The sequence below is a fragment of the Hypomesus nipponensis genome, chromosome 2 (assembly GCF_054491055.1).
Source record: "Hypomesus nipponensis isolate SF chromosome 2, ASM5449105v1, whole genome shotgun sequence".
In the NCBI taxonomy this organism is placed as follows: Eukaryota; Metazoa; Chordata; class Actinopteri; order Osmeriformes; family Osmeridae; genus Hypomesus; species Hypomesus nipponensis.
The window spans coordinates 12,255,271-12,275,721 of record NC_140362.1 but is presented as its reverse complement, the minus strand read 5'-3'; the positions used below and the strand labels follow the sequence as shown (position 1 = coordinate 12,275,721).

Here is a 20,451-nt window from a genome sequence, read left to right as displayed (position 1 = left end):
TGTGGGGAGCGAGAAAGAGAGAGTGAGGGAGAGGGGATGACGCAGTAAAGGGACGGGGAGACAAACCCAGGTCGCCGCAAGGCCTCAGCCTACATGGTGCGTGCATTAGTCTGGTGACCCACTGTAAGGCATGTATTTAAGCTCTGTGAAGAGAGATGTTTGTCACTCATGCCATCAGTTTGTCTTGAACTGTTTGTTTGACCCGAGTGCTCGACTAAAAACCAAAAAATCAAACTCCTTTACTTTGGCGTGACTCCTTCCGGCCTGCCTTCTTCAGATAACCTCCCCAACACCCACCAAGGCACCCCAAGTTTGACTTCTCAACTCATAGAATGTATACTGAATCCCTCCTTGGCAATGATATGGGGTCTGACAGGGTTTTAGGCCTAGCATGGGCCTACAATCCAGTTCATTTTCATAACAGTACAGCCAGCTCTGTCGGAACAGGGTTTGATGTGCATTGTGGTTGTAGTAAAGTCACAGAGCTTTTCCTGACTTGCTGATGTGCTTCTTCCGTCTGCGGTGTCCTGTCAGCAGGGTGCGTGAGCCCCTGTAACGAGGCGTCCTGTGTCCTTGAGGAGCGCAGACACTCTGTCTGGAAACGTTATGCAATTTGTCAAACAATCCCCGCTACATGGCTCTGCCCCCCACCGCCTCTTCTATCTTCTCTCTCTGGTGGGTACATGGAATGAAAACATGGATCAAATCGCCGTGTGTGTGTGTGTGTGTGTAGGAACTGGATCATGTGAGCCCTGCAATGTATGCTGAATCCAAATTTTCCACAGACCAGGTAACAACTAATATCCAGGCCATGGTTCACCAAGCCAGATCCCAATTCAGTTGCAAGTGTTTTGGTATTACGGTGACTTATGTGAATGTGTTTCTGCATTTGTGTGTCTCAACCCAGTCCATCCATATCTCTCCATCCTGTCAGAACAAGTCCAGAAAATGCTATTTGTGCTCCCTGCCTGCATGGCACTTTCCTAACCCTTACGCACACGCATTCCTCATCTCTGGAGGAGATCTCTTTATCTGCAAGGGCTAAGAACAAACTGGGCTCTTGAGATTGGCCGACTACGTCTCAAGGACCATGAGTCAAGGTGAAAGTATACTGCATCCCATGTTAGTGAAAACACTGTGTATTTAGTAATTGGACTTGTTTACATTTAGACCAATTTCACATAAAACATACAAAACTATATTGATGAGTAGTAACCAAGTATATGGAAAAGGACCATTCAGTGATCCTCATAGTAGCATTGATAAATCTGGAAGAACAAGAATGTGTGTTAACTAGGAAAGTCTTTGTGGGATGACAATTAGGTTATCAATTGGTAATGAGGTCAATATTGTAAGAGAAATCACTCAAGGTCGATGGGCTTGCATGATAACACCTAGTAAAAATGACATTGTGGATTCTGGACAATGTGGATTTGTCATCTTGTTCTATTAATTTGTATTTAAGTAATTGCAATTGATTGGCTCTATCGAACTGACGTTATTGTTTCGTGAAATGTATAAATAAGTTGCTTTTGCTACGTTTGCAGTAGGCTGGGTAGAAGATGGGGGCGTTACTGATTTGACACAATGCTGAAGTCATTAAATCGCCACAGTTCAGCAATCGGCATTGGAGGAGACAGAGGACAAGTGAACGCCACATGGATATCTATCAAAACTAAACTAGAAGCAACATTTTTTATATAGTAAATGAGGCGTGTCAGTTTAGAATCGTTAACGTTTGATTGATTATCCACGTTTTTAAAATTTGTCCCACGGAGCGTGCGTTCATAGTAGCACTCGTGTTCCAATTACAGCGCGTCTGAGGTCTGCTTTGTTCTCATTTTGACAGCGCTCGCTCTGCAACTGTTCACGATGGATATTTCAGATAAGGAACCCCGATCTGATGAAGAGATAGAATATGAAGAGGAAGAAGTTGACCCCAGAATTCAGGTAAGGTTATTATGTTTCGGTTTGTTTCAAATTGATACGACGCTCAACTGATCAGTCTCTTGTAGGCTACAACAGCTGAGCTGGTACGCTCACATAGCCCTTCAATTTAGATGCCTCCCAGTTTACTTTGTCTATGTAAGCCCATGTGTCTGTCACCTGATGGGCTATATAACAGTTTGGTTTTATACAAGTCATTATTTGATTTTATGATATTATTTTGATCTGCAAAAATTTAAAGCATCACCCATAATTGTAAATTTGAATTAAAGCATCACCCATAATTGTAATTCGCAAAATGCACATAGGCCGGCTATACTTGCTTAAAATTACTCTAAGATTCCTCATTGCCATGCAACACCCTTGACTTGTTGGCAGAATATCACATCACTCTATAAAGAAGTATATATTTTTGGAAGACGACGGTCACTGCGTCTTAAAACAGGGATAGTGTTTGCCTTAACCGTTGCTCTGCTCCCCCCAAAAAGGCCCGTCTAGAATTTCTGTCAAGTTTAACACATTCCAGATGTCTGACTTTCTTCTCTGTAGATACTGTACAGCATTCCTTTCTCCTGGCACCGACTGTTCTCTCTGTTACTCAGCCTCTTCATGTCTTGGTTCACAGGGGGAACTGGAGAAGCTCAATCAGTCCACAGATGACATCAACAGATGCGAGACAGAACTGGAGGTAGGGTTGTTTCACATGCACACACACACACACACACGCACACACGCGCACAAAGTTTGGTTGTCATTGCTTGACCCCTCATCCTATAAACTTGTAGACCCACATCTCCCCTCAAACATTTGGCAGACACTGACATCCTTGAGCGTCAAGTTGACGGCTGCCCTTTTTTTAGTATTGCAAACTAGTCATTCAGTACATTTACTAGATTATTTTCTGCAGGCTAGACCTCTCTTTTCTTTCTCGCTCTCTCGCTCTCTTGCTCTATGGGTAGTACTTTATCCCAATGCTTTTAATTAGGAAATGTTGACCCCAGTATAAGGAGGAGATTCACATTTATTGAGGTCAGCAAGAAAGTTCAAGTTGTGCAACCACGATCTTTGGATACCTGTAAAACACTAGTATGCAAGTACTTGAGGTATAGCTTGAGTCAAAGCCTTTAGTACATCTTAGCCCACCAACACTATGGTTTGCTGCATACTGTTGTCTGTGAGGTGACTTGGTGTTGCTGACTTCTCAGCTAACTTGCTGATTAGGGAAGGTGAGTCATCCCAGCAGCACTGGACCCTGAGGTGTGAGGGACGGATGATGGAGATGAGAGACGAGAGGAAAAGACACATGGAAGAGGGCAGGTCAAATTGGGGAGAGAAGGAACAGAGGGAATAGATAGAGAGGGATGGAACTGGGGAACGGGAGATGTGCAGAGAGGCCAGAGAGGGTGACATTGAGGAGGAAGGGAAGGGGATGTGGGTTAGCATTGTGAGGGATTATTATAGATTAGGGATTTTTTTAATCTGATGAGGATGAACTGAGGCAGAAACGGAGGCAGGGGGGTCCATCGTGACAGAGGGGGAAAAATAGGCGATCAGCAGTTTGAACGCGTTTCTTTGAATGCCATAAACGTGATCCTATCACAACAAAATACAGTCACCAGCTGCGAACAACCTTTTCATATGGACAATCCAGAAGATTTGCACAGCTGCCATAGATGTGCACAGTTATCCTTTGTTGCTACGTTCACCTCTCATCCTGAGTCTGAAATACCAAATAGGATGGTGCTTTTCCTCTTCACAGTGGACTCCAGACACTGGGGAGGTGCAGAGAGTTCATGGAGAGGTCATTTGTCACGCTGTGCAAGCAAATATCTACTGACCACATCTGTTCTCAGAATTCCGTGCCGACAATTGCAGTAGTAGGGTGTATATTAGCAGGGGCCTCTCAGTCTAGACCAGAAATTCATTAAATATAAAGATTTCAATGTCTAGAATAGTACTTGACAATGTCAAGTAGTTGACGATGTCCTTTGTAGAAGGTGCACACAGCACATTAGTAACTTTCAGGCAGGATTATTGATTTCCTAACATGCCAGTGAGTTACAGGACAAGAAAAGTCCCCTGCCAGATGTAAAATGTGTCCTTCCATGACCGGAACACTTGTCATCAAACTTGTTGTCATGGTCTCATTCAGCATTGTCTCTCATGAAGAATTGATGGAGCATTAAAATATTCAAGACATCGTCAACTGAATCTGGTTATGTCTGCTTTTCCAAATTTGGGTTTTCCAAAAGGTTTTTAATTTGTCTTTACATTGGACGTCATGATGACAGTGCTGGCTGGAATTTTGAAAAAAACATTCTGTTATAATATTACGGAATGTTTTGAGTAGATTATTCTCATAATATATTTTTTTAATTATGTTAGATAGCTGGATATGTTTTTTTAGTTTTCTGAGCACCTTTAACTAATGGTTGCTATACATGCACTACCACTTTGATGGAAGAATAAAAACAGTAGCTTGTTGTGTGTCTCACTTAAGGACTGTTGATTCTTCCTTCGGCTTGACTTTTAGAGTGCCATGTTAATTGGCCAGCTTGAAGGCTGTCTGGTTGTAACGACTCCTATTAACTTGATCAAAAGTTAATGTAATTTCCATAGGAACTTAAAAGGATTTAACTGTTGAGTTCTTAGAAATGTTTTTTTGTTTCCTCTGGTCACAACGGGCGTTCCATCCTCACAAAAATGACGTCTGAAAAGGAGATCTGTTTTGATTCAATTAGAATTAGAATCTGGGTCAACAACTGTTATAACATCCTGTTTGTTGAATCTGGCCAAACAGTTGAATCTACATACTACATTTAATACAACTGGCATTGTAAATTGTAAACCTTTTTTTAAAATTATTATCTTAAGGATGCAAGACAGAAGTTCCGCTCGGTGCTGGTGGAAGCGACGGTGAAGCTGGATGAACTGGTCAAGAAGATCGGCAAGGCAGTGGAGGAGTCCAAACCCTACTGGGAGGCCAGGAAAGTGGCCAGACAGGTGAGGCACTGCTGGTTTAGAGCGGCTGAGGGGAGGGGACAGCGAGGAGGCATTAGTTAAGGTGGTGCTGGAGAGGTTTTGACTCCAGGTCGGTCTCATGAGATTCACGATTCCTCAGTTGTTAGTACTTTGGCCTGTATTCCACTTTGTGACTGATGCGCTTAATCACGGTATCAATCATCTCAATAATCTCTCATCTAGCAACATCAAATGTGGTAGAATAACCAAAATCATTATCGATTCTCTCAGCTATGTCACCATGCCTGGTAAATCTAACTTGATTAGTGAATAGCCTTTCTCTCATTTACCTAATTACAGGAATTGAAACCCAATAATGAATTACAGCCCCAAACGAGGGCATCAATCAGCTGTAGACCATTTTAGACAGCTTGAGGGAAATTTGATCTCACTTCCCTATAAAGCAGCATCTGAGCTATTGTAGGAGTCTGTGCTGTTTCCACCTGCTCGTCTAGACAAGTGCCCATGCAGCTGTAAAGGCTTGTGGGGGAACTGAGCGCAGCGTGGAAAGGATTCAAAAGGCTGACAATCCTGCCGTGCAGTTTGTTTCCCTCTCCATCCCGTGGCTGTGCATCAGGCCATTGTGCTGGCAGACGTTTTTCTATTCATTGACAGAACTGACAAACTTGGGCTTCTGCACTGCAATTTATTTAACATTTACAGCGTGGGTCCTGTATTTAAACTGGGCTTCCGCTCTGCGACTTTGTCTTCAGCTCTGTAAAAAAATAAGAGACCACTGCTCCTTTTTGAGATAGTTGAGAAAGACAATTTTGAGTGAGGAACAGAAAGTTAAAATTTAAGTGGCCACTGCAAATATTAACCTTCTGTTCCTCAATCAAAATTGTCCTTCTCAACTATTTTTTACATGAAAGGAAAAGGTGCAGTGGTCTCTAATGGTTTTCCAGAGCTGTATATGAATACTTGATTACAGTTCCTCAGAGATCAGTTCCTCCAAGCTTTTGTCAGGCCCTCTTCAGGCTTCTTTAGGTTCTTCTGTCTGGCTGGAGGGTTAACCTGTTGGCTTTGTTCATCCCTTGTTGCTCTGTAAGAGTTAAGAGTTAAGTCACACTCCACAGATTAAGAATTGAAATGTGTAACCTCCACTGGTCCGTCTTGCTCTCGTACAGAGACCAGACTGGAAGGGAACTCCAGGACTCCCTGTGTCTCAGTCAATACTTTTGCAGAAACAAATGGTAGAATATAAAGATGGGACTTAAATTTAGTTTACACCTACAGAACTGAAAAGGTTGTGCTAATGGACTAGACTGTGTTCCTGTCATCTGTTTTCTTTAACCTAAAAGTCTGTATCTCTGCATCATACTGCAGTGGCGTTCCCCCTCCCCGTCAGACTGTTCTGTTCTTCTCTGCTGTCCGCCACTGCATCCCTCCATCTGTCTCTCAGACGTCCCCAACACTGACGGTCAATCTCACACACTTCTCCTCAATGGCAGAGTGCTGAGGAAAACATGCTGAATCATAAAATAATATAGCTATGGAAACATGTTTTAGTCAAGAATATTTAGGAACAATTATGTGTCGTAGCAGCTGCTGTAGTGGCGAGACAAAAGGGAGAAGCATCCTGTAGACGTCCGTCCTCAAACATAGAAATATGTTCTTGTCGAAGAACATAATTCTTAATTTAGATTTTTTTCCCAAAGGATGGAATTGGCTGTCAACAGAAAGCATTCCAAATTTCTATAATCTTTCCATCTGTAAGGTCATCTCCTATTTCTTAGAATGACATAAACAAAAGTTTATTTTGATTGAACCATTTCAAATTTAATCAAGAAGATTCCACAGAGCAGGAATCATTTGTTCAAGGGAGACTCTCTGGATGGAAACCTCCAGGGTAGAGGCGAGTAGATGTGATGCGCATGCACACACACACACCACAGTCATCATCGATTAGACGGTGCGGTTGGTACCGTTAGATTACAAAGCTGTCGGAGGTGAAACGGATCGGTGCTTTGGACGCAGTGGGGCGTTAAATGCCAGACGTCTCATTGCGGTGGATGAGTTCATCAGCTTCTTGGGTGACTGGAGCCCTTCAACAAACAGCAGCCTCACATCCATTATGCAGCACAAACACATCGACTCTCTGGGTTCTTGTCTCTTCTTTTCCTAATCATTCTACAATTCTCCATTTCTCAATTTCTTGTGTTCTTCGTCAGTGATTGTGCACGCCCACAACATCGACCTTGAATCGCTGTTTACCCTGTTTTATGAGAGAACCCCCTCCCCTGTCTCTCTCCCTCTCTGTCTGTCTTTATCTCTCTCTCTCTGTCTGTCTCCCCCCACCTTCCTTCCTCTGTCTTTGGTGTTTTAAAGTGGACAAGCGACTGCATGTTATTTGCCATAGGAGGCGTAAAATAAGCTAACACAGGGAGTGCGTTGAGGTGGAGAAATGACTAACCTTGACATGAGCTGGTGACATTCAGCTGAGCTGTGTTGCATAACCCAGCAGTTTGGTCACTGAGTTCTCATTGATCAAGGATTATGTGACATTAGGAGTGGTTCATTTGCAAGGCTCCCCGGTGACTCACCAGGTAGCGTGCGGACCACTTGGGCTAAGGCCTTACCGCCGCAGCTGCCTGGGTTCAAATCCGACTCGGGCCCTATACTGCATGTTTTCCCCTCTCTGTTTCCCTACCTTGAACTGTCTATCTAACAAAGCATGAAAATGCCACAAATCAGAGATCTTAAAAAAAAAAAAGAACTGGTTCATTGCATTGAAAGTGGTGGGGCCTAAAAGTTTCTTGTGTCAGAGACGTTGCTTGAGTGCACCACATTTTGAGGCCTCACATGCCGACTCTTGAGGTTCTACATCTGCTTGGTCATGACTCGTGTTACACTTTCAAAAGTTGTTTTCCTTTTTTTCGTTCTTCCTTATGAGATATGCATGTGCTCATTCCATTTTCACCTCAGCCGTGCAGAATGTGGGTTGAAGAGAAGTAGGCCACTCCGTTTTCTAGGGAGGGTTTTTTTTCCGATGTGCTCTCTGGGTTCAAGGACCCTCTCTTCAGACTTCATGATACAAGGTGTTTTTTGTATGGCATGTGTTTGATGAAGAAGCACAATTGGATCACTTTTCACATCAGACGCGATCCCTTTGATGTGAATGTGTTGTGGAGGATGTGTAGCTGTTTCTAACTCTTGCTCTGTTTTGGCACCAGAGCCAAGTAGGAAAACAATATTTTGTTACTGGTTTGCCACAAGGTTGTCATTTAAAAAAACAACAACAATGGAATAAGGTATGACAAGTCTGTGGGTGTGTCCAGGAATTGAGGTTAGGAGAGGGAGGCTAAACTAATGTGTCATGGCATCCCTGTAAAAGGGAAGGTTTTTCAGGTTGGGCCATCTGCACCTCCCCCCATCCCCCTCTATCACGGTCTGTTACCGCCAGTAATCACTGAACAAGCTACTGAGCAATGGTCAAGGCCACCCCAGCCCCTCAGTCTCATGGAACTGCAGTATGTCTGGCGAGAGAGAGAGAAAGGAAGAGGGAGGAGAGAGGGGGAATAGGTGGAGGGGTAGAAGAGACTGCGAAAGAGACGGGAAAGAGATGAGGATGTTTGCTCTCTCACAGCAAAAGGAGACGACAGTCTATCCAACCGTCCAAGAGATTCACTCCGTGTAGGCCATGATAACACCATGAGACTGTACAGACGTGGGGCTTAGTTGATTTCGAAGGGGGCGGGCAGACTTTTGAGTTCAAACTGAGCAGTTGAGAAAATCGTTGGAGCATTTGAGAGGATGATCCTCTAGATTTGGCGAGGACGCGAGGGAGGGATGGCGAGGGAGTGATGTATTGGACAGGTCTCTGGCTCCGAGTCAACAGGCGCTTGGAGCCAAGATGGAGATCCTGTTTCCTTGCATCATTTCTCAGGCTGGGCGGACCCTGTGAGTTGTTACACTGCAGAGACCGGGGAACAATCAAAGCCTGAAATTGGGGGTGCAACCACGTTCTCGTGGAGCGACAAATCAATACACTATTGTAAACATCGTTCTAAATTTAAAAGGTCTGACTTTCGCTGTGAGAAGACCTTTGGCGCTCTCCTGCTTTGGATGCATTGGAGCAAATGTCCCCTTTTATATCAGACAATCTCCTTTGCCACCAAGCTAGTCTTGTTTATAGCAGACAAGCTGGTGTGTGCCTAGTCAATTCTGAGGGAACATTACCAAGGTCAAGGGACCATCTGTGACCTCCATGATCACATTCTGTCTGCCTCTCCATCCTCCTTTTTCAGTGTCTCTCTCCATCTCTCCCCTGTGGAGGTCTTGGCAGGGATTGCAAAGAGAAAAGGGCTGTGGGGCCCAGGTCTGAGGCGAGATGGATGGATGGATGGATAGAAATGAGGTTGTGGCCATCTGCTGTATCCTTGCTCTTGTGGTGTCGGTGCATTGCGCATGTACCCTTTTTTAGATGTCCAGACTACTGTGTCCTTGTCCATACTCACACTGGTCAGTCCATGGTTACGCAACTCCCTCTGTTAACACACAACAGGCGCAGCTGGCAGGGCTGTCAGCACTAGAATGACATGGCTTCTATTGTGGATGCATGCCTATTGTTCAGTCTGGCTCCTTCAGTGAAGTGTGTCTGTTTAACTGTTCAACTGTTCTCCAAGTCCTCATCCATGGAGTCAGTTGTCCTTCAACTCAGTCAGGAACAAAAAGCTACTTATCAACCCTCCCCCTTCCACAGCCCAGAATTCACTGCAGCATTGCAAGCATGGTCATTAAATCCCTGAGGATGGAGGGATGGGTAAGCCTTGGATGTTGATGGCCAGTGGTGCTTCAGACTGTAGTATTAGATGTGGACTCGAGCACTGACGTAAGTCCTAGGTCGAGTGTCCCCACTTGGAATTGGAAGCATCCTTCAGCTGACTACAAGGCATTGTAGATTTTTTAAATTATATTTCTATTAACTGTGTGTGTGTGTGTGTGTGCGTGCACGTTCTCAAGAACTGGGTACTGTATTGAGATTTAAATGTGGCAGGTGTTTGCTCAGTACCCAAGCACATGCAGTGTCAAGTGTGGGATTCGCAGTAAACAAATGGTGTTCGCCGTCATGTTGAGCTGGACTAAGACATGGAGCCATGGATCAATCCATTATGGTATCCTCCCATGTGGTCGGACACACTCCGGGACCCACCCCGCTTACCAGGTCATAGAAGTATATCATACAGGTGCTGCACTAGTTTAACTGATGATGCAGAAGTTAGGAGTTGGTTGGTCAAAGGTTAGACCATGTCTAGACTTGCATGTGCTCACACATGTAAGGAAGGTGGATTGAAGACGAGGCATGTGTGTATTAAGTAAGCCTGGCTATGATCTGGAAACTTGCCTTAGCTCCTTGAGGCAACTCTTAGATTGGTTTAGTGGTGCATGTGATATGGAGGACATCTTGTTTCCAAACCTGACAGCCAGTGCAAGTCCAGCTGAATGATATCCTAACCAGTACATATATAATTACAATTAGAAGGTAGTTAAGGTGTGTGAACAAGTCTGACAATAATATTCTTGAAACCGTAGAATGATCATTTGGGGCCTCATTTTCTAATGGCTGCACACTAGACCTGTATCCAGGTCAGTCTGTATTACATCGGTGCCAAAAGCCTGAAACGACCCTCCTCTTCTTGATTCATGTGTGGTCGAGCAACGTCTTCAGGATCAGTTGTACCCCGGTCTCTGGCTAAATCTAGGGCAGTCGCAATTTGTTTGCATGTTACTCAGAGAAGTCTCAGTTAAGGCCAACCAAGCATGACGGGAGACATTGAGATAAGTTTATGCTAAATCGTTGAACTGCAACATAAAAGGCCTTTGCGATTCAATCTTGCTCTTCTCTTCCTTTCAAAAAAGATGAATAGCCGGTTTAATTGAAGGATGGATTTGAATCACCCAATACTCTGAGAGTGTCTGGGTCTCATGAAAGCCGATACTTTTCCCGTTACGATGATTAGGGCTAATGATTATGCTGTGAAGTTGGCGGATGGTGAAATGCTGGTGTTTGAAGTCAGTGCACGTCTTGTTTTCTTTTTAATACTGAAGTCACATTGAAGGCGTGAAGATTTCAGAAGGCTTTACATATCAAAGCCCCCCTTTTCTCAAATGCAATTTCCACAGGGGCAAGAAGAAATGTAGGCAAATGGTTATCTGAACATGTGCCTGTTAAGTTAAATGTGGCAGTGGATTCTCTTTTAGAGCTCTACAAAGCGTGAACGAGAGCTGTGAATAATGTAGGGGGCTTTGGGAACGAGCTGATTTTCTTATGCACAGAGAGAAACCATTGCCGTATTTAAAGTTCGACTTGACTTATATTTCTGTATATGCGGGGGTGAGCTTGTTTGCATAACATTTGCATAGGCTTCCGATGGTACTGATGAGAGAAGTTCCTCTGTAATTACTGAGAAGTGAGAAATAACTCTGCTCGATCTCATGATCTTTTAATATAGAAAGCAGCAGAGAATGCAGAAGTGATCCGTCATGGTATATTAACGTCAAACAATTGAATTCTGATTGGTTGGAATTTGCAGTTCCTTACACAGAAGTAGTAGCCTAACTGAATATGGACATGAGCAAATCAAACTGGTATGCAGGGGCATTTCTGGCTGCTTCTAATAGTCAATCCAGTGATTTTACACCCTCTCCTCAATCAATCACTCCTCCTCATCAATTCAAAATCTGTCATAGCCTCGTCATCATTTACCCCTTCTTCTGCACAATTCCATCAAGCTGACAGTCCCATCCCCTCTCTTCATATCTTGCCTCTCTATTCATTTGCTAATGCTGTCACCAGGCTTGAAGGCGCTAGTTTCTGTGAAATGGCCAAGATCTGCTGATATCCCTTTTCTGAAACAGTCATCTACTCTCCAGAACATTCCTACCAAATTCATTTAGATGTAGGCTTAAGTCAACCCACAAAACCTATTTGGAATATACAGTTGCGCAACCATACGCAGTATTGTACATGCTCGTGCAGGCGTCATTAGTCAAGAGACCTTATCTGTCCCATCTGCGCTTTTCAGATCAGGGGAATGGTCTTTTTTTTTTTTTTTTTTTTTTTTGTAGAACCATTCCTAGCAGATTAGATTAGACTTGCCTGTTTACAGAGGGGGTTCACAAACGACCGTGCCATGATAATGTAGACACGTTCGCTCAGCATCTTCTCTGAGCCTGAGAAAACACGTCGGGTTTTCTAAGGGAATAATTCTGCATGTGCTTACCGAGGGAGAGGGATTGAGATTGGGGACGGAGAGAAGGGCACGTGTCGGTTGTGCGTCTCGTGGCAAACGGGGGTGGGGGGGTGGGGGTTGGGGGGGAGAGAATCAGAGATTAAAACGGCCTTGATTCCCCCACAGCATCAAGCTTTGGACTCATATTCACTTTATACTTTATTTGTATGGATCTCTACAACATGAGTTGAATTGAACTCTGTCACATGAATATTCATGTGGGGACTACATGTAATGCAAAGCCTGACATAGACAATGCTGGGTTTTGTTATCACTTGTCAGATGCTATTCGGTTGGTGCGGATCTGCCCCCTCCAAAAAGAAAAACAAAAAAAGCCTTTTGTCAAGCAATTGATCTTTCTCTCTGACATATCCAAACATGTTGTGGCACTATGCTTGTTTGCATGGATTTCCAACCACAGAGGAAAAAATACAAATACAAACCTCCCAAAACTTTGTATCACAAGTCGTTGTTGTTATGTGAGGCCTCAACAGCAAAGTACCACTGCTGAAAACTGCAGCAAAATATGATTGTGAATGTGATTACATTATTTGTGAAGAAGAAGCCATTTGTTTTTCAGTGGCTTAGTCAGGGTGTTCCTTGATTTAAGATGTCAACAGTAATGTCCCAATAAAATAGGTACGCAACCGCACACCCACTCATAGTCACACAGCTCAAATCACTGCTTGTTGGGGCAAAGCTTTGAGTCAACGTTTTTCTGCCACGGAGCAAAAGGAGCTTAGCGCATTAGCGTTAGCTATGGGTCGTTTTCTGTCAGTCTCTCTAACCGACAGCTTAAAGTGCAGAAACGGTAAAGGATTAGCTCTCTGCTGCTTTTCGCATCTCGCACATACAGGAAATATTTTTTAAACATCCTTTCAAGATTTAGCACAACTTGACCCAGTTGTGTGGAACTTCAAGACACTTTTGCATCTGTTTTCGATTTTCTATATTAAGAATAGATTTTTGCATACCGGTATTTCATTTAGGATACTTCTGTCAACTTGAGCTTGCGTTAAAAACGTTTCAGATCTGTGGCATCTGTTAGAAGTAAGTGTCAGAAGTACCCAACATTCTAATCTTCTATTTGATATTAGCCATTATTGTTGTTCTGACAGCACTCAATTAGAAAGTGTTTTGGCCTCTTGTGGTCCACCTCTGGTAGACTTAATCCCCCTACCTGTTGTCCAGGTCCAATTTGACCCACCCTTACCTGGCTTTCCAGGACATCTCACAGCATGTCTGACAGTGTCTCTTTCCCCCTTCCCCAGACTCAGCTGGAGGCCCAGAGGGCCACCCAGGACTTCCAGAGGGCCACGGAGGTGTTGCGGGCAGCCAAGGAGACCATCGCCCTGGCAGAGCAGAGGCTGTTGGAGGAAGACAACAGGCAGTTTGACTCGGCCTGGCAGGAGATGCTCAACCACGCCACCCAGAGGGTGAGGACAACATAGCAGCATGGGGGAGCGTGTCGTACATCCTGTGTCTGATTTGCATCTTAGATGAGGGGGCCTACGTTATACCTGCGTTTCCATGTCGACCCAAATGCACCCACGCAATGGCTGAATCCCTAGAGGAACGCTGCACTCGAGCTTGAGGTTTCCGATTGGCCCGTTGCAGGTGATGGACGCGGAGCACACCAAGACGAGGAGTGAGCTGGTGCACAAGGAGACGGCGGCCAAGTACACGGCGGCCATGGGCCGCATGAAACAGCTGGAGAAGAAACTCAAACGCACCATCAGCAAGTCCAAGTGAGTGTCCACTCTTGTGTCGCTGCGTACAAGCGGCGCCCAAACGGTAACCATGCCGCCTGGTTTTTGACCACACGGCCGTCTCGCATCCCTCGTGGTGCTTCTGACGTCTTTAGGGAAACCAGAGCAACCTGCTCCATGGGATATCTGCATTTTATGCAACCCCGTCAATAAAGTCAGGTGCTTTAAGGGGAAGTTTACTTATGAGTAATACCTTCACATGATGTCCCTCTTGTCAGGAACATGGACTATCATTTGCTTTCACTTACAATGCTTTGACCTCGACGGACAAAACGCAACATAACATGAGAAGGGTGATAATAATATGCACTGTAGTGCAGTCCTCCACTTCTTGGCATTGACCCTTTGAATCTTTTGATGATTCATGTGATCTCGAGTATTCCTCTTGAAAATACCTCAGTCCTTGTCGATCTACTCTATGGCTTTGAATGAGCCAATCAACGTATACCCAAGTCCCTCTCTGTATGCCCCTGTGCATACACTAAAGATGTGTGTGAAGGGAGGAGCATTGAAATGTTTCATAGATGTGGTGAGTGAGAACACATGGTAGCCCGTTAGAACAGAATAGGATTGTATCAGTAGTCACACAGAAGACAACTGTGAAGTCATTTGTGCAGTGTTAAGTGTAGCTAGCTAGCAAGACTGGCCGTTTCTTGCCTGAGCTCTGGATTGGTGCGTTATTCACAGTTGGCTATTGTAATGCAAACCCCCCCCCCCCTCCCTATCTCACGCAGTTGCCATAGTGATGTCTTGCAGTACAGTGATCCTCAGTTGTTTGCTTTCACTCTAATCATTCTCCTTCCCCCTTCTCCCACAGGCCGTACTTTGAATTGAAGGCAAAGTACTACCTGCAACTTGAGGTATGTGTGAACGATGCATGGGTTGTAATTTAGCAAGTTTTATTGTCATTGTGTGTTTACCTGAAGAGACACTTTGTCTTTTTATAATTTAACTGTTGTGACCCAGGTCAGCTGCCTTTGACTTTGACCAAATGTCCATGTAATGTCAAGTCTGAACCAGATTTAGTGTGTGCACGTGCGTACGTGCCCTTACAAGTCCCGCCTCTCTCCTTGCCTTTCTCTCAGCACCTGAAGAAGAACGTGGATGACCTGCAGGCCAAGCTGTCGCAGGCCAAATGTGAATACAAGACTGCCCTGAAGAACCTGGAGATGATCTCCGATGAGATCCACCAGCGCCGACGCAGCTCCGCCATGGGGCCGCGGGGCCGCGGCGTGGGCGCCGAGGGCGCCGAGGGCGACGGCGTCTCCGGGGACGACGGCGTCTCCGGGGACGACATCACAAACTTCAAGATGGAGTCGGATGGTATCTCCAGTGAGTATAAAGAGAGGATGACAGTGGCTAGATGCCTACCGGAACCTTCCGGAGAGCTCCTACATAACATGTCACACTATCCTTGGTTTTCCCTCATAAAGATCTATTAGGTTAGGTTATTTAACAGCACATTTAGCATCCCCTTTGCTCTTCCAATGAAAAAAAACTTCTTGAGACTGGGCAGTGGTTCATTTATATTGGCAAAATTACATTTCCACCAATGTAGTGCCTATAACAAATCAAGTCAATTCATCCCAAAATAGAATGCGTTCTAGAGTTGTCTATTGCTTAGCTTCTCAATAAGTGCACTGACGTAGGACAGCCTTTGATGGGTGTCTCTTTAAAACCAATTATTGTGGTTGTTTGTCTGCTGCACAAGCACGCACACACACACACACACACACATGTTCATCAACACACAGTACACACCTTCTTTTTGAGGCCTTGTTTTTGGACCGTTCATCAGAATCCCTTAAAAACCTGATTATTTAATTTACTTAAAGGCACATGCATACCACATATTCCACACACCAATATATTTTGTTTCTACATAGGGATGCATTGTTTGGTTTCTTTTAAGGGTGGCTCCCAAGAGTCTTAAGATAACAACAACGTTATCCCTTGGTCTTTTAGGCCAACATGGCAGTAGTACGAGTGTGATGGAATTGAGGCCGCGTAGATGTGTGCGTCACAGATCCAGAGTTCACTTCCCTGTGCTTGTGAATTATGGGTTATTTTATGTTACCATAGGAACAGTCTTCCAAGCCTTTGGCTGATTCAACGCTGACCCCATTGGCTTAGACAGCAGGCACATTTATTGCTGTTGAGAGTTGACCTACAACAAAATGTGCTGTATTAGCTCATTTGGCTTTTAGGAGATGCTATAAAGTGTGTTTGCGTGTGCTTGTGCAGAAATGCAATCAATAATACATTTTGACGACCTAGAATAACATTATATAAAACCTCCCATCAAGGTCAATGAACATACCATAGCCATGATTCATAGTTTTTACATTTTGTACTTTTTCTATGGTATGTGAGACTCGTGACCTTTACAAAGAAGAGAGATTGTGTTGAAGTGGTTTGTCTCAATACTCCCTTTTCATGTCAGTGTACAGGATTCATGCCTGCGCTGTTTCACAGTCACTCATTTCCCTCACCTTCTCAACCTCCTTTTCATCTCCCTGCCTTTGTATCCTTCTCTTACCATGTCTTCTCTCTCTCCCTCCCTTTCAAACTTTTCACCTTTCTTCTCCTTGCTTTCCCTGGTTTCTTTGAAGGTCTGTACTCAAAAGTGTGTCAAATTAAACATGCATTCTGTCTCTCTCTGTCTGTCTCTCTCTCTGCAGTGACATCAGAGTCCTTCGAGGATGAGACGTGTAGCAGCGCCATGTCAGAGGAAGACTCTGAGACCCGGTCCACCTGCAGCTTAGGCTCCTCCCCCTGCACCCCCCAGGACCTGCTCTCGCCCTGCCCCTTCGCCAGCTCCTCCTCCTCCTCCTCCTCGCCCGCCTCCTCCCCCAGCCCCTTGTCCTCCTCGTCCTCCTCCCCTGCTCCCTCCTCGCGCCCCTGCAGCCTGGACCTGACCAGCCCCGTGTCGCTCTCTGACTTCGGCCTCATCTCGCCAGTGCTGGGACCTCGTAGCGAGTGCAGTGGGGCATCTTCCCCCGAGTGTGACATGGAAAGAGGTGTGTGTGTGTGTGTGTGTGTGTGTGAGAGAGCCTAGAGAGCATAAAGAGGTGGATTGTGTGTGTATTCTCGCTGAGACGTATGGTCCAGGGCTACCTACCTGACACACAGCCACACCAGAGGAGAGGCTTGTTCATCAAACTGCCAGCCAGCTAAGCACTTAGCTAAGAGCAGGTGTAGGGACACGAGATGGCCATGCCTCTGGAGCACACATCCAGATCTCAGCTGGGTTTTGGAGCCTTTGGAAATGGGTCACCATAATTCAGCCAGACACAGAATAGGGGGGGAAGAGGAAATTGTGCGTGCGCGTGTTTATATCAACCAAGTGTGTGTGTGTATAGTCATTTATTTTCTTTGATGGATACCTTGCTCATCCTGAATTCCTCTGGTCCAGGTGATAGAGCTGAAGGGGCGGAGGGAGAGCTCGACAACTCTCTCAACAACAACCACTCCACCAACGCCTCGAACAGCCGAACCAGGAAGGCCACCAGCCTGGAGGGCCGTTTCAGCTTCCTCAACCTCCGACGCCCTCGCACCGACAGCGCCAAGAACGTTGAACGCGACCGCCAAAGCTGCTTGCCCACCCCCAACCCCACCCAGTCTGGGGTCTTGGTCGACGGGGTCTGAGAAGTGGCAGATGAGGAAGTTGACTTCCATCTCCTCACATTTCCTCTCACTAAACACCTGTAGAACTGCTAGTCTGTGCTAATGTGCTAGGTTGCTATCCAGCACATACCCCACTTCACCCCATTAATCATCTCCATTTATGAACTAAGAGTAAAACTCAACTAAATGGTCTGTGTATATACAGTTCCTATGGATCATTTATAAAGATGTTAGGAATCTACTGGATGGTGAGTTGGAAGTGTTTTGAACTATTACATTTTCCTTAGTCTAGTCTTGTTGGACAGGTAATACTCAACATACTCAAAGGACATTGATGTATTAAAGCTAAACGTTGACTGATTTGATCGAGTATAGTAGGGGAAATGGGACCAACTGAGTAGTTTTTACTGTGATCTCCCTGTGGGGAACTGCACTTAGTCTCTGTAAAATCATAATTGTAGACATTTTAAAATGGGGGTTATTCATAAAATGTAATGCCTCTGTTTCAATTCCCACAAATAAATCATGAATTCACTCAAAATTGATAGCAATAAAATGTTTCAGTTGAAAAATGCTGAAATCAGTTTCTTACCACATATGTTGTGTTTGGCAGATGGCATGCATGGGTGGTGGTTTTATGAATAACCCTCAAGGCCTGTTGTTAATTTGCTCTGTCTTGTGTTGCATACACTGTGTAGATACTAAGGCACTCTGGTTCATACTCCAAGCAATCCTGTTTTTGGTTTGGAAAATGACCTGGTATCTCAACACAGCCCAGACATGTGACCCAGAAAGGTCCTCACATGGACAGCATGAAAGAAATACCACTAAACAAACCCTGGATATGTATTGATTTCTTTTGCACAACTACGATGATTTCTGTATTTGAATATTATTTTATTGTTTTATAAATTAAGAAGAAATAGAAGATTCAATCGAGTCTCTCTCCTCTTCTCTTGCACCATCCTGCTGCTCATTAGTGCCAACAAAATGGGTTTCCAGACATTGTGCATGCCAACCACCCCTCCTATCATCAATCCATACCCCACCCATTCCCCTCTACCCAAGGACACACACTGAGCGACTAAGCTACACTGCAGAGACAACTCTGAAAATGTCCTTAGCCATCTATGGACACCTGTAAATGTGGACTACTTGGAACTTCAGCTGCCAGAATATCTACCTGAAATGTCTTTTTTTTTTTTTTACCTAGTGAAGAAAATTGAATTGCTGAATCACCCAATAGGTGATGTTGAGGGATGAAATGTTTTTGTAAATGTGTATGGACCAATAAGGAATGACAGAGCTTCTGATGTTCAGGATCAGCTACTGTACACGTTTTTAGAGCCCAGTCAGATTAAAAAGACGTGTGCTAGTGTGTAGGGTATTTGTAAGGCCTTGGCTTGTGTTCTAATACTTTGAGATGGCTTACTATGTCGTCTCTTATTTCTGTTTGGCCATTGATGTTTGGAATTGGCTCCTGTAGCATCTTACTGGAAAATAAGAACATTTTGAGCAAATTCCTCCGCTTTTCATGGCTAGATAAGACAAACCTACAGAATTGCAGTGGTCACGTAGGGCAGGAGATTAGAGAAGTCAACTTTTGGGTATTGGAATGCAGCTAGTTTTTTTTTCTTTCCTGTGATCTCTCTACAGTTTGTGTGTACAAATGTAATGTTATCTTGTTGTGTTACTCCTGTCACCGTTTTGGTGTGGAATAAGGATAGACGTTTGAACGGTCCCTCGCGTAGCTGTATTTTACCAGTGGGTGGTGTCATGGTAGAGTATCTTTCCACAGCTTATGTGCCTGTTTTTCAGAAGTCAAATAAACATATGCTCACTGCACATGTACAATTATTACAGTAGGCAAACCAACTTTTGATATTTCCACATTCTTACCTCTGCTAGGTGTGGAGTTCATTTAAATACATTGCCACCCTCTTTAATAAATGTAATCAGTATTAAGAACTGGTTAACGTACAATCTGAAAGTATTACTTAAATATGTAAACTAAATGTTTTAAGTGCTGTAGATGTCACTAATCCGAAAAGTATGAATAGTTTACCAATGTCTGACTTTATAGTTGGCATGACTACTAATAACTGACTCATTAACATTTCAACGCAAAAAAACTCAAATAGCGCACTCGCGCAACATCCAGCCCCTCTGATCTTGTCTGTGTAGCCACGGTACAAAACGTCCAGCGCTAGCAACTTTGGAATTAGGCATGGTGGCCATATGGAGCTACAGATGATGTACACCATGCAACCGCTAACAATGATTAGCCAGTGTCTAGAGCAGTGCCACTACTTTATAAAGGGAGCATTGATAACCCCCAGGTGACGCAGATGAACAAATGGCAAAACAAAACAACAGAGTAACCTGTTGTTCTTCTATGCCATGTTAGATCAGTGGTGTATATTGAAAACCACAATGTTTAAAGGCCTTTGACATTGCAGGAGAAGGCGAGCTCTTGGGCATAGGATTTAAACTACCACACGTGTATAATGGCGAACGTGTTTAAGGTTTGAATATATTATAAATGTACATTTGTTTTAGAATGAGAAATGGCATCCCCAAAACTAGGGCATGTCTGCAAGGCGACAGTGAAATAACTCATATGATTGGTCCCCGGCATCAAGGGCAGGTTTGTGTGCAAGACTAAACCACTGCACTCAGCAGAGCACGCACGCACACACACAAACACACACTGCACTGTACACACGCACACGCACTGCACTGTACACACACACACACAGTCACGCACTGCACTGCACACACACACACCGGGTCAAGAAAGCACATTAAAGAAACCATTCTATTCCCTTTTATCTCCGTTCTGTTTTCCTCTTTCC

At 44.4% G+C, this 20,451-nt stretch overlaps 1 protein-coding gene across 1 annotated transcript; it reads left to right on the top strand.

Moving 5' to 3' along the window:
• The first annotated feature begins 1,593 nt into the window (after positions 1-1,593).
• Positions 1,594-19,439, top strand: sh3bp5b (SH3-domain binding protein 5b (BTK-associated)). Its single transcript, XM_084706492.1, has 9 exons — positions 1,594-1,950; positions 2,573-2,635; positions 4,822-4,950; positions 13,472-13,636; positions 13,818-13,948; positions 14,787-14,829; positions 15,055-15,301; positions 16,651-16,989; positions 17,385-19,439. Exons 1-9 carry the CDS (start codon positions 1,873-1,875, stop codon positions 17,615-17,617), a joined length of 1,428 nt encoding a protein of 475 aa, XP_084562618.1. The 5' UTR covers positions 1,594-1,872; the 3' UTR covers positions 17,618-19,439.
• Positions 19,440-20,451: the final 1,012 nt, after the last annotated feature.

Coding starts and splice junctions, on each gene's coding strand:
- sh3bp5b (XM_084706492.1), top strand. CDS start 1,873: ATGGATATTTCAGATAAGGAACCCCGATCTGATGAAGAGATAGAATAT. Junction 4,951..13,471: donor CCAGGAAAGTGGCCAGACAG/GTGAGGCACTGC, acceptor CCCCTTCCCCAG/ACTCAGCTGGAGGCCCAGAG. Junction 15,302..16,650: donor GGAGTCGGATGGTATCTCCA/GTGAGTATAAAG, acceptor CTCTCTCTGCAG/TGACATCAGAGTCCTTCGAG.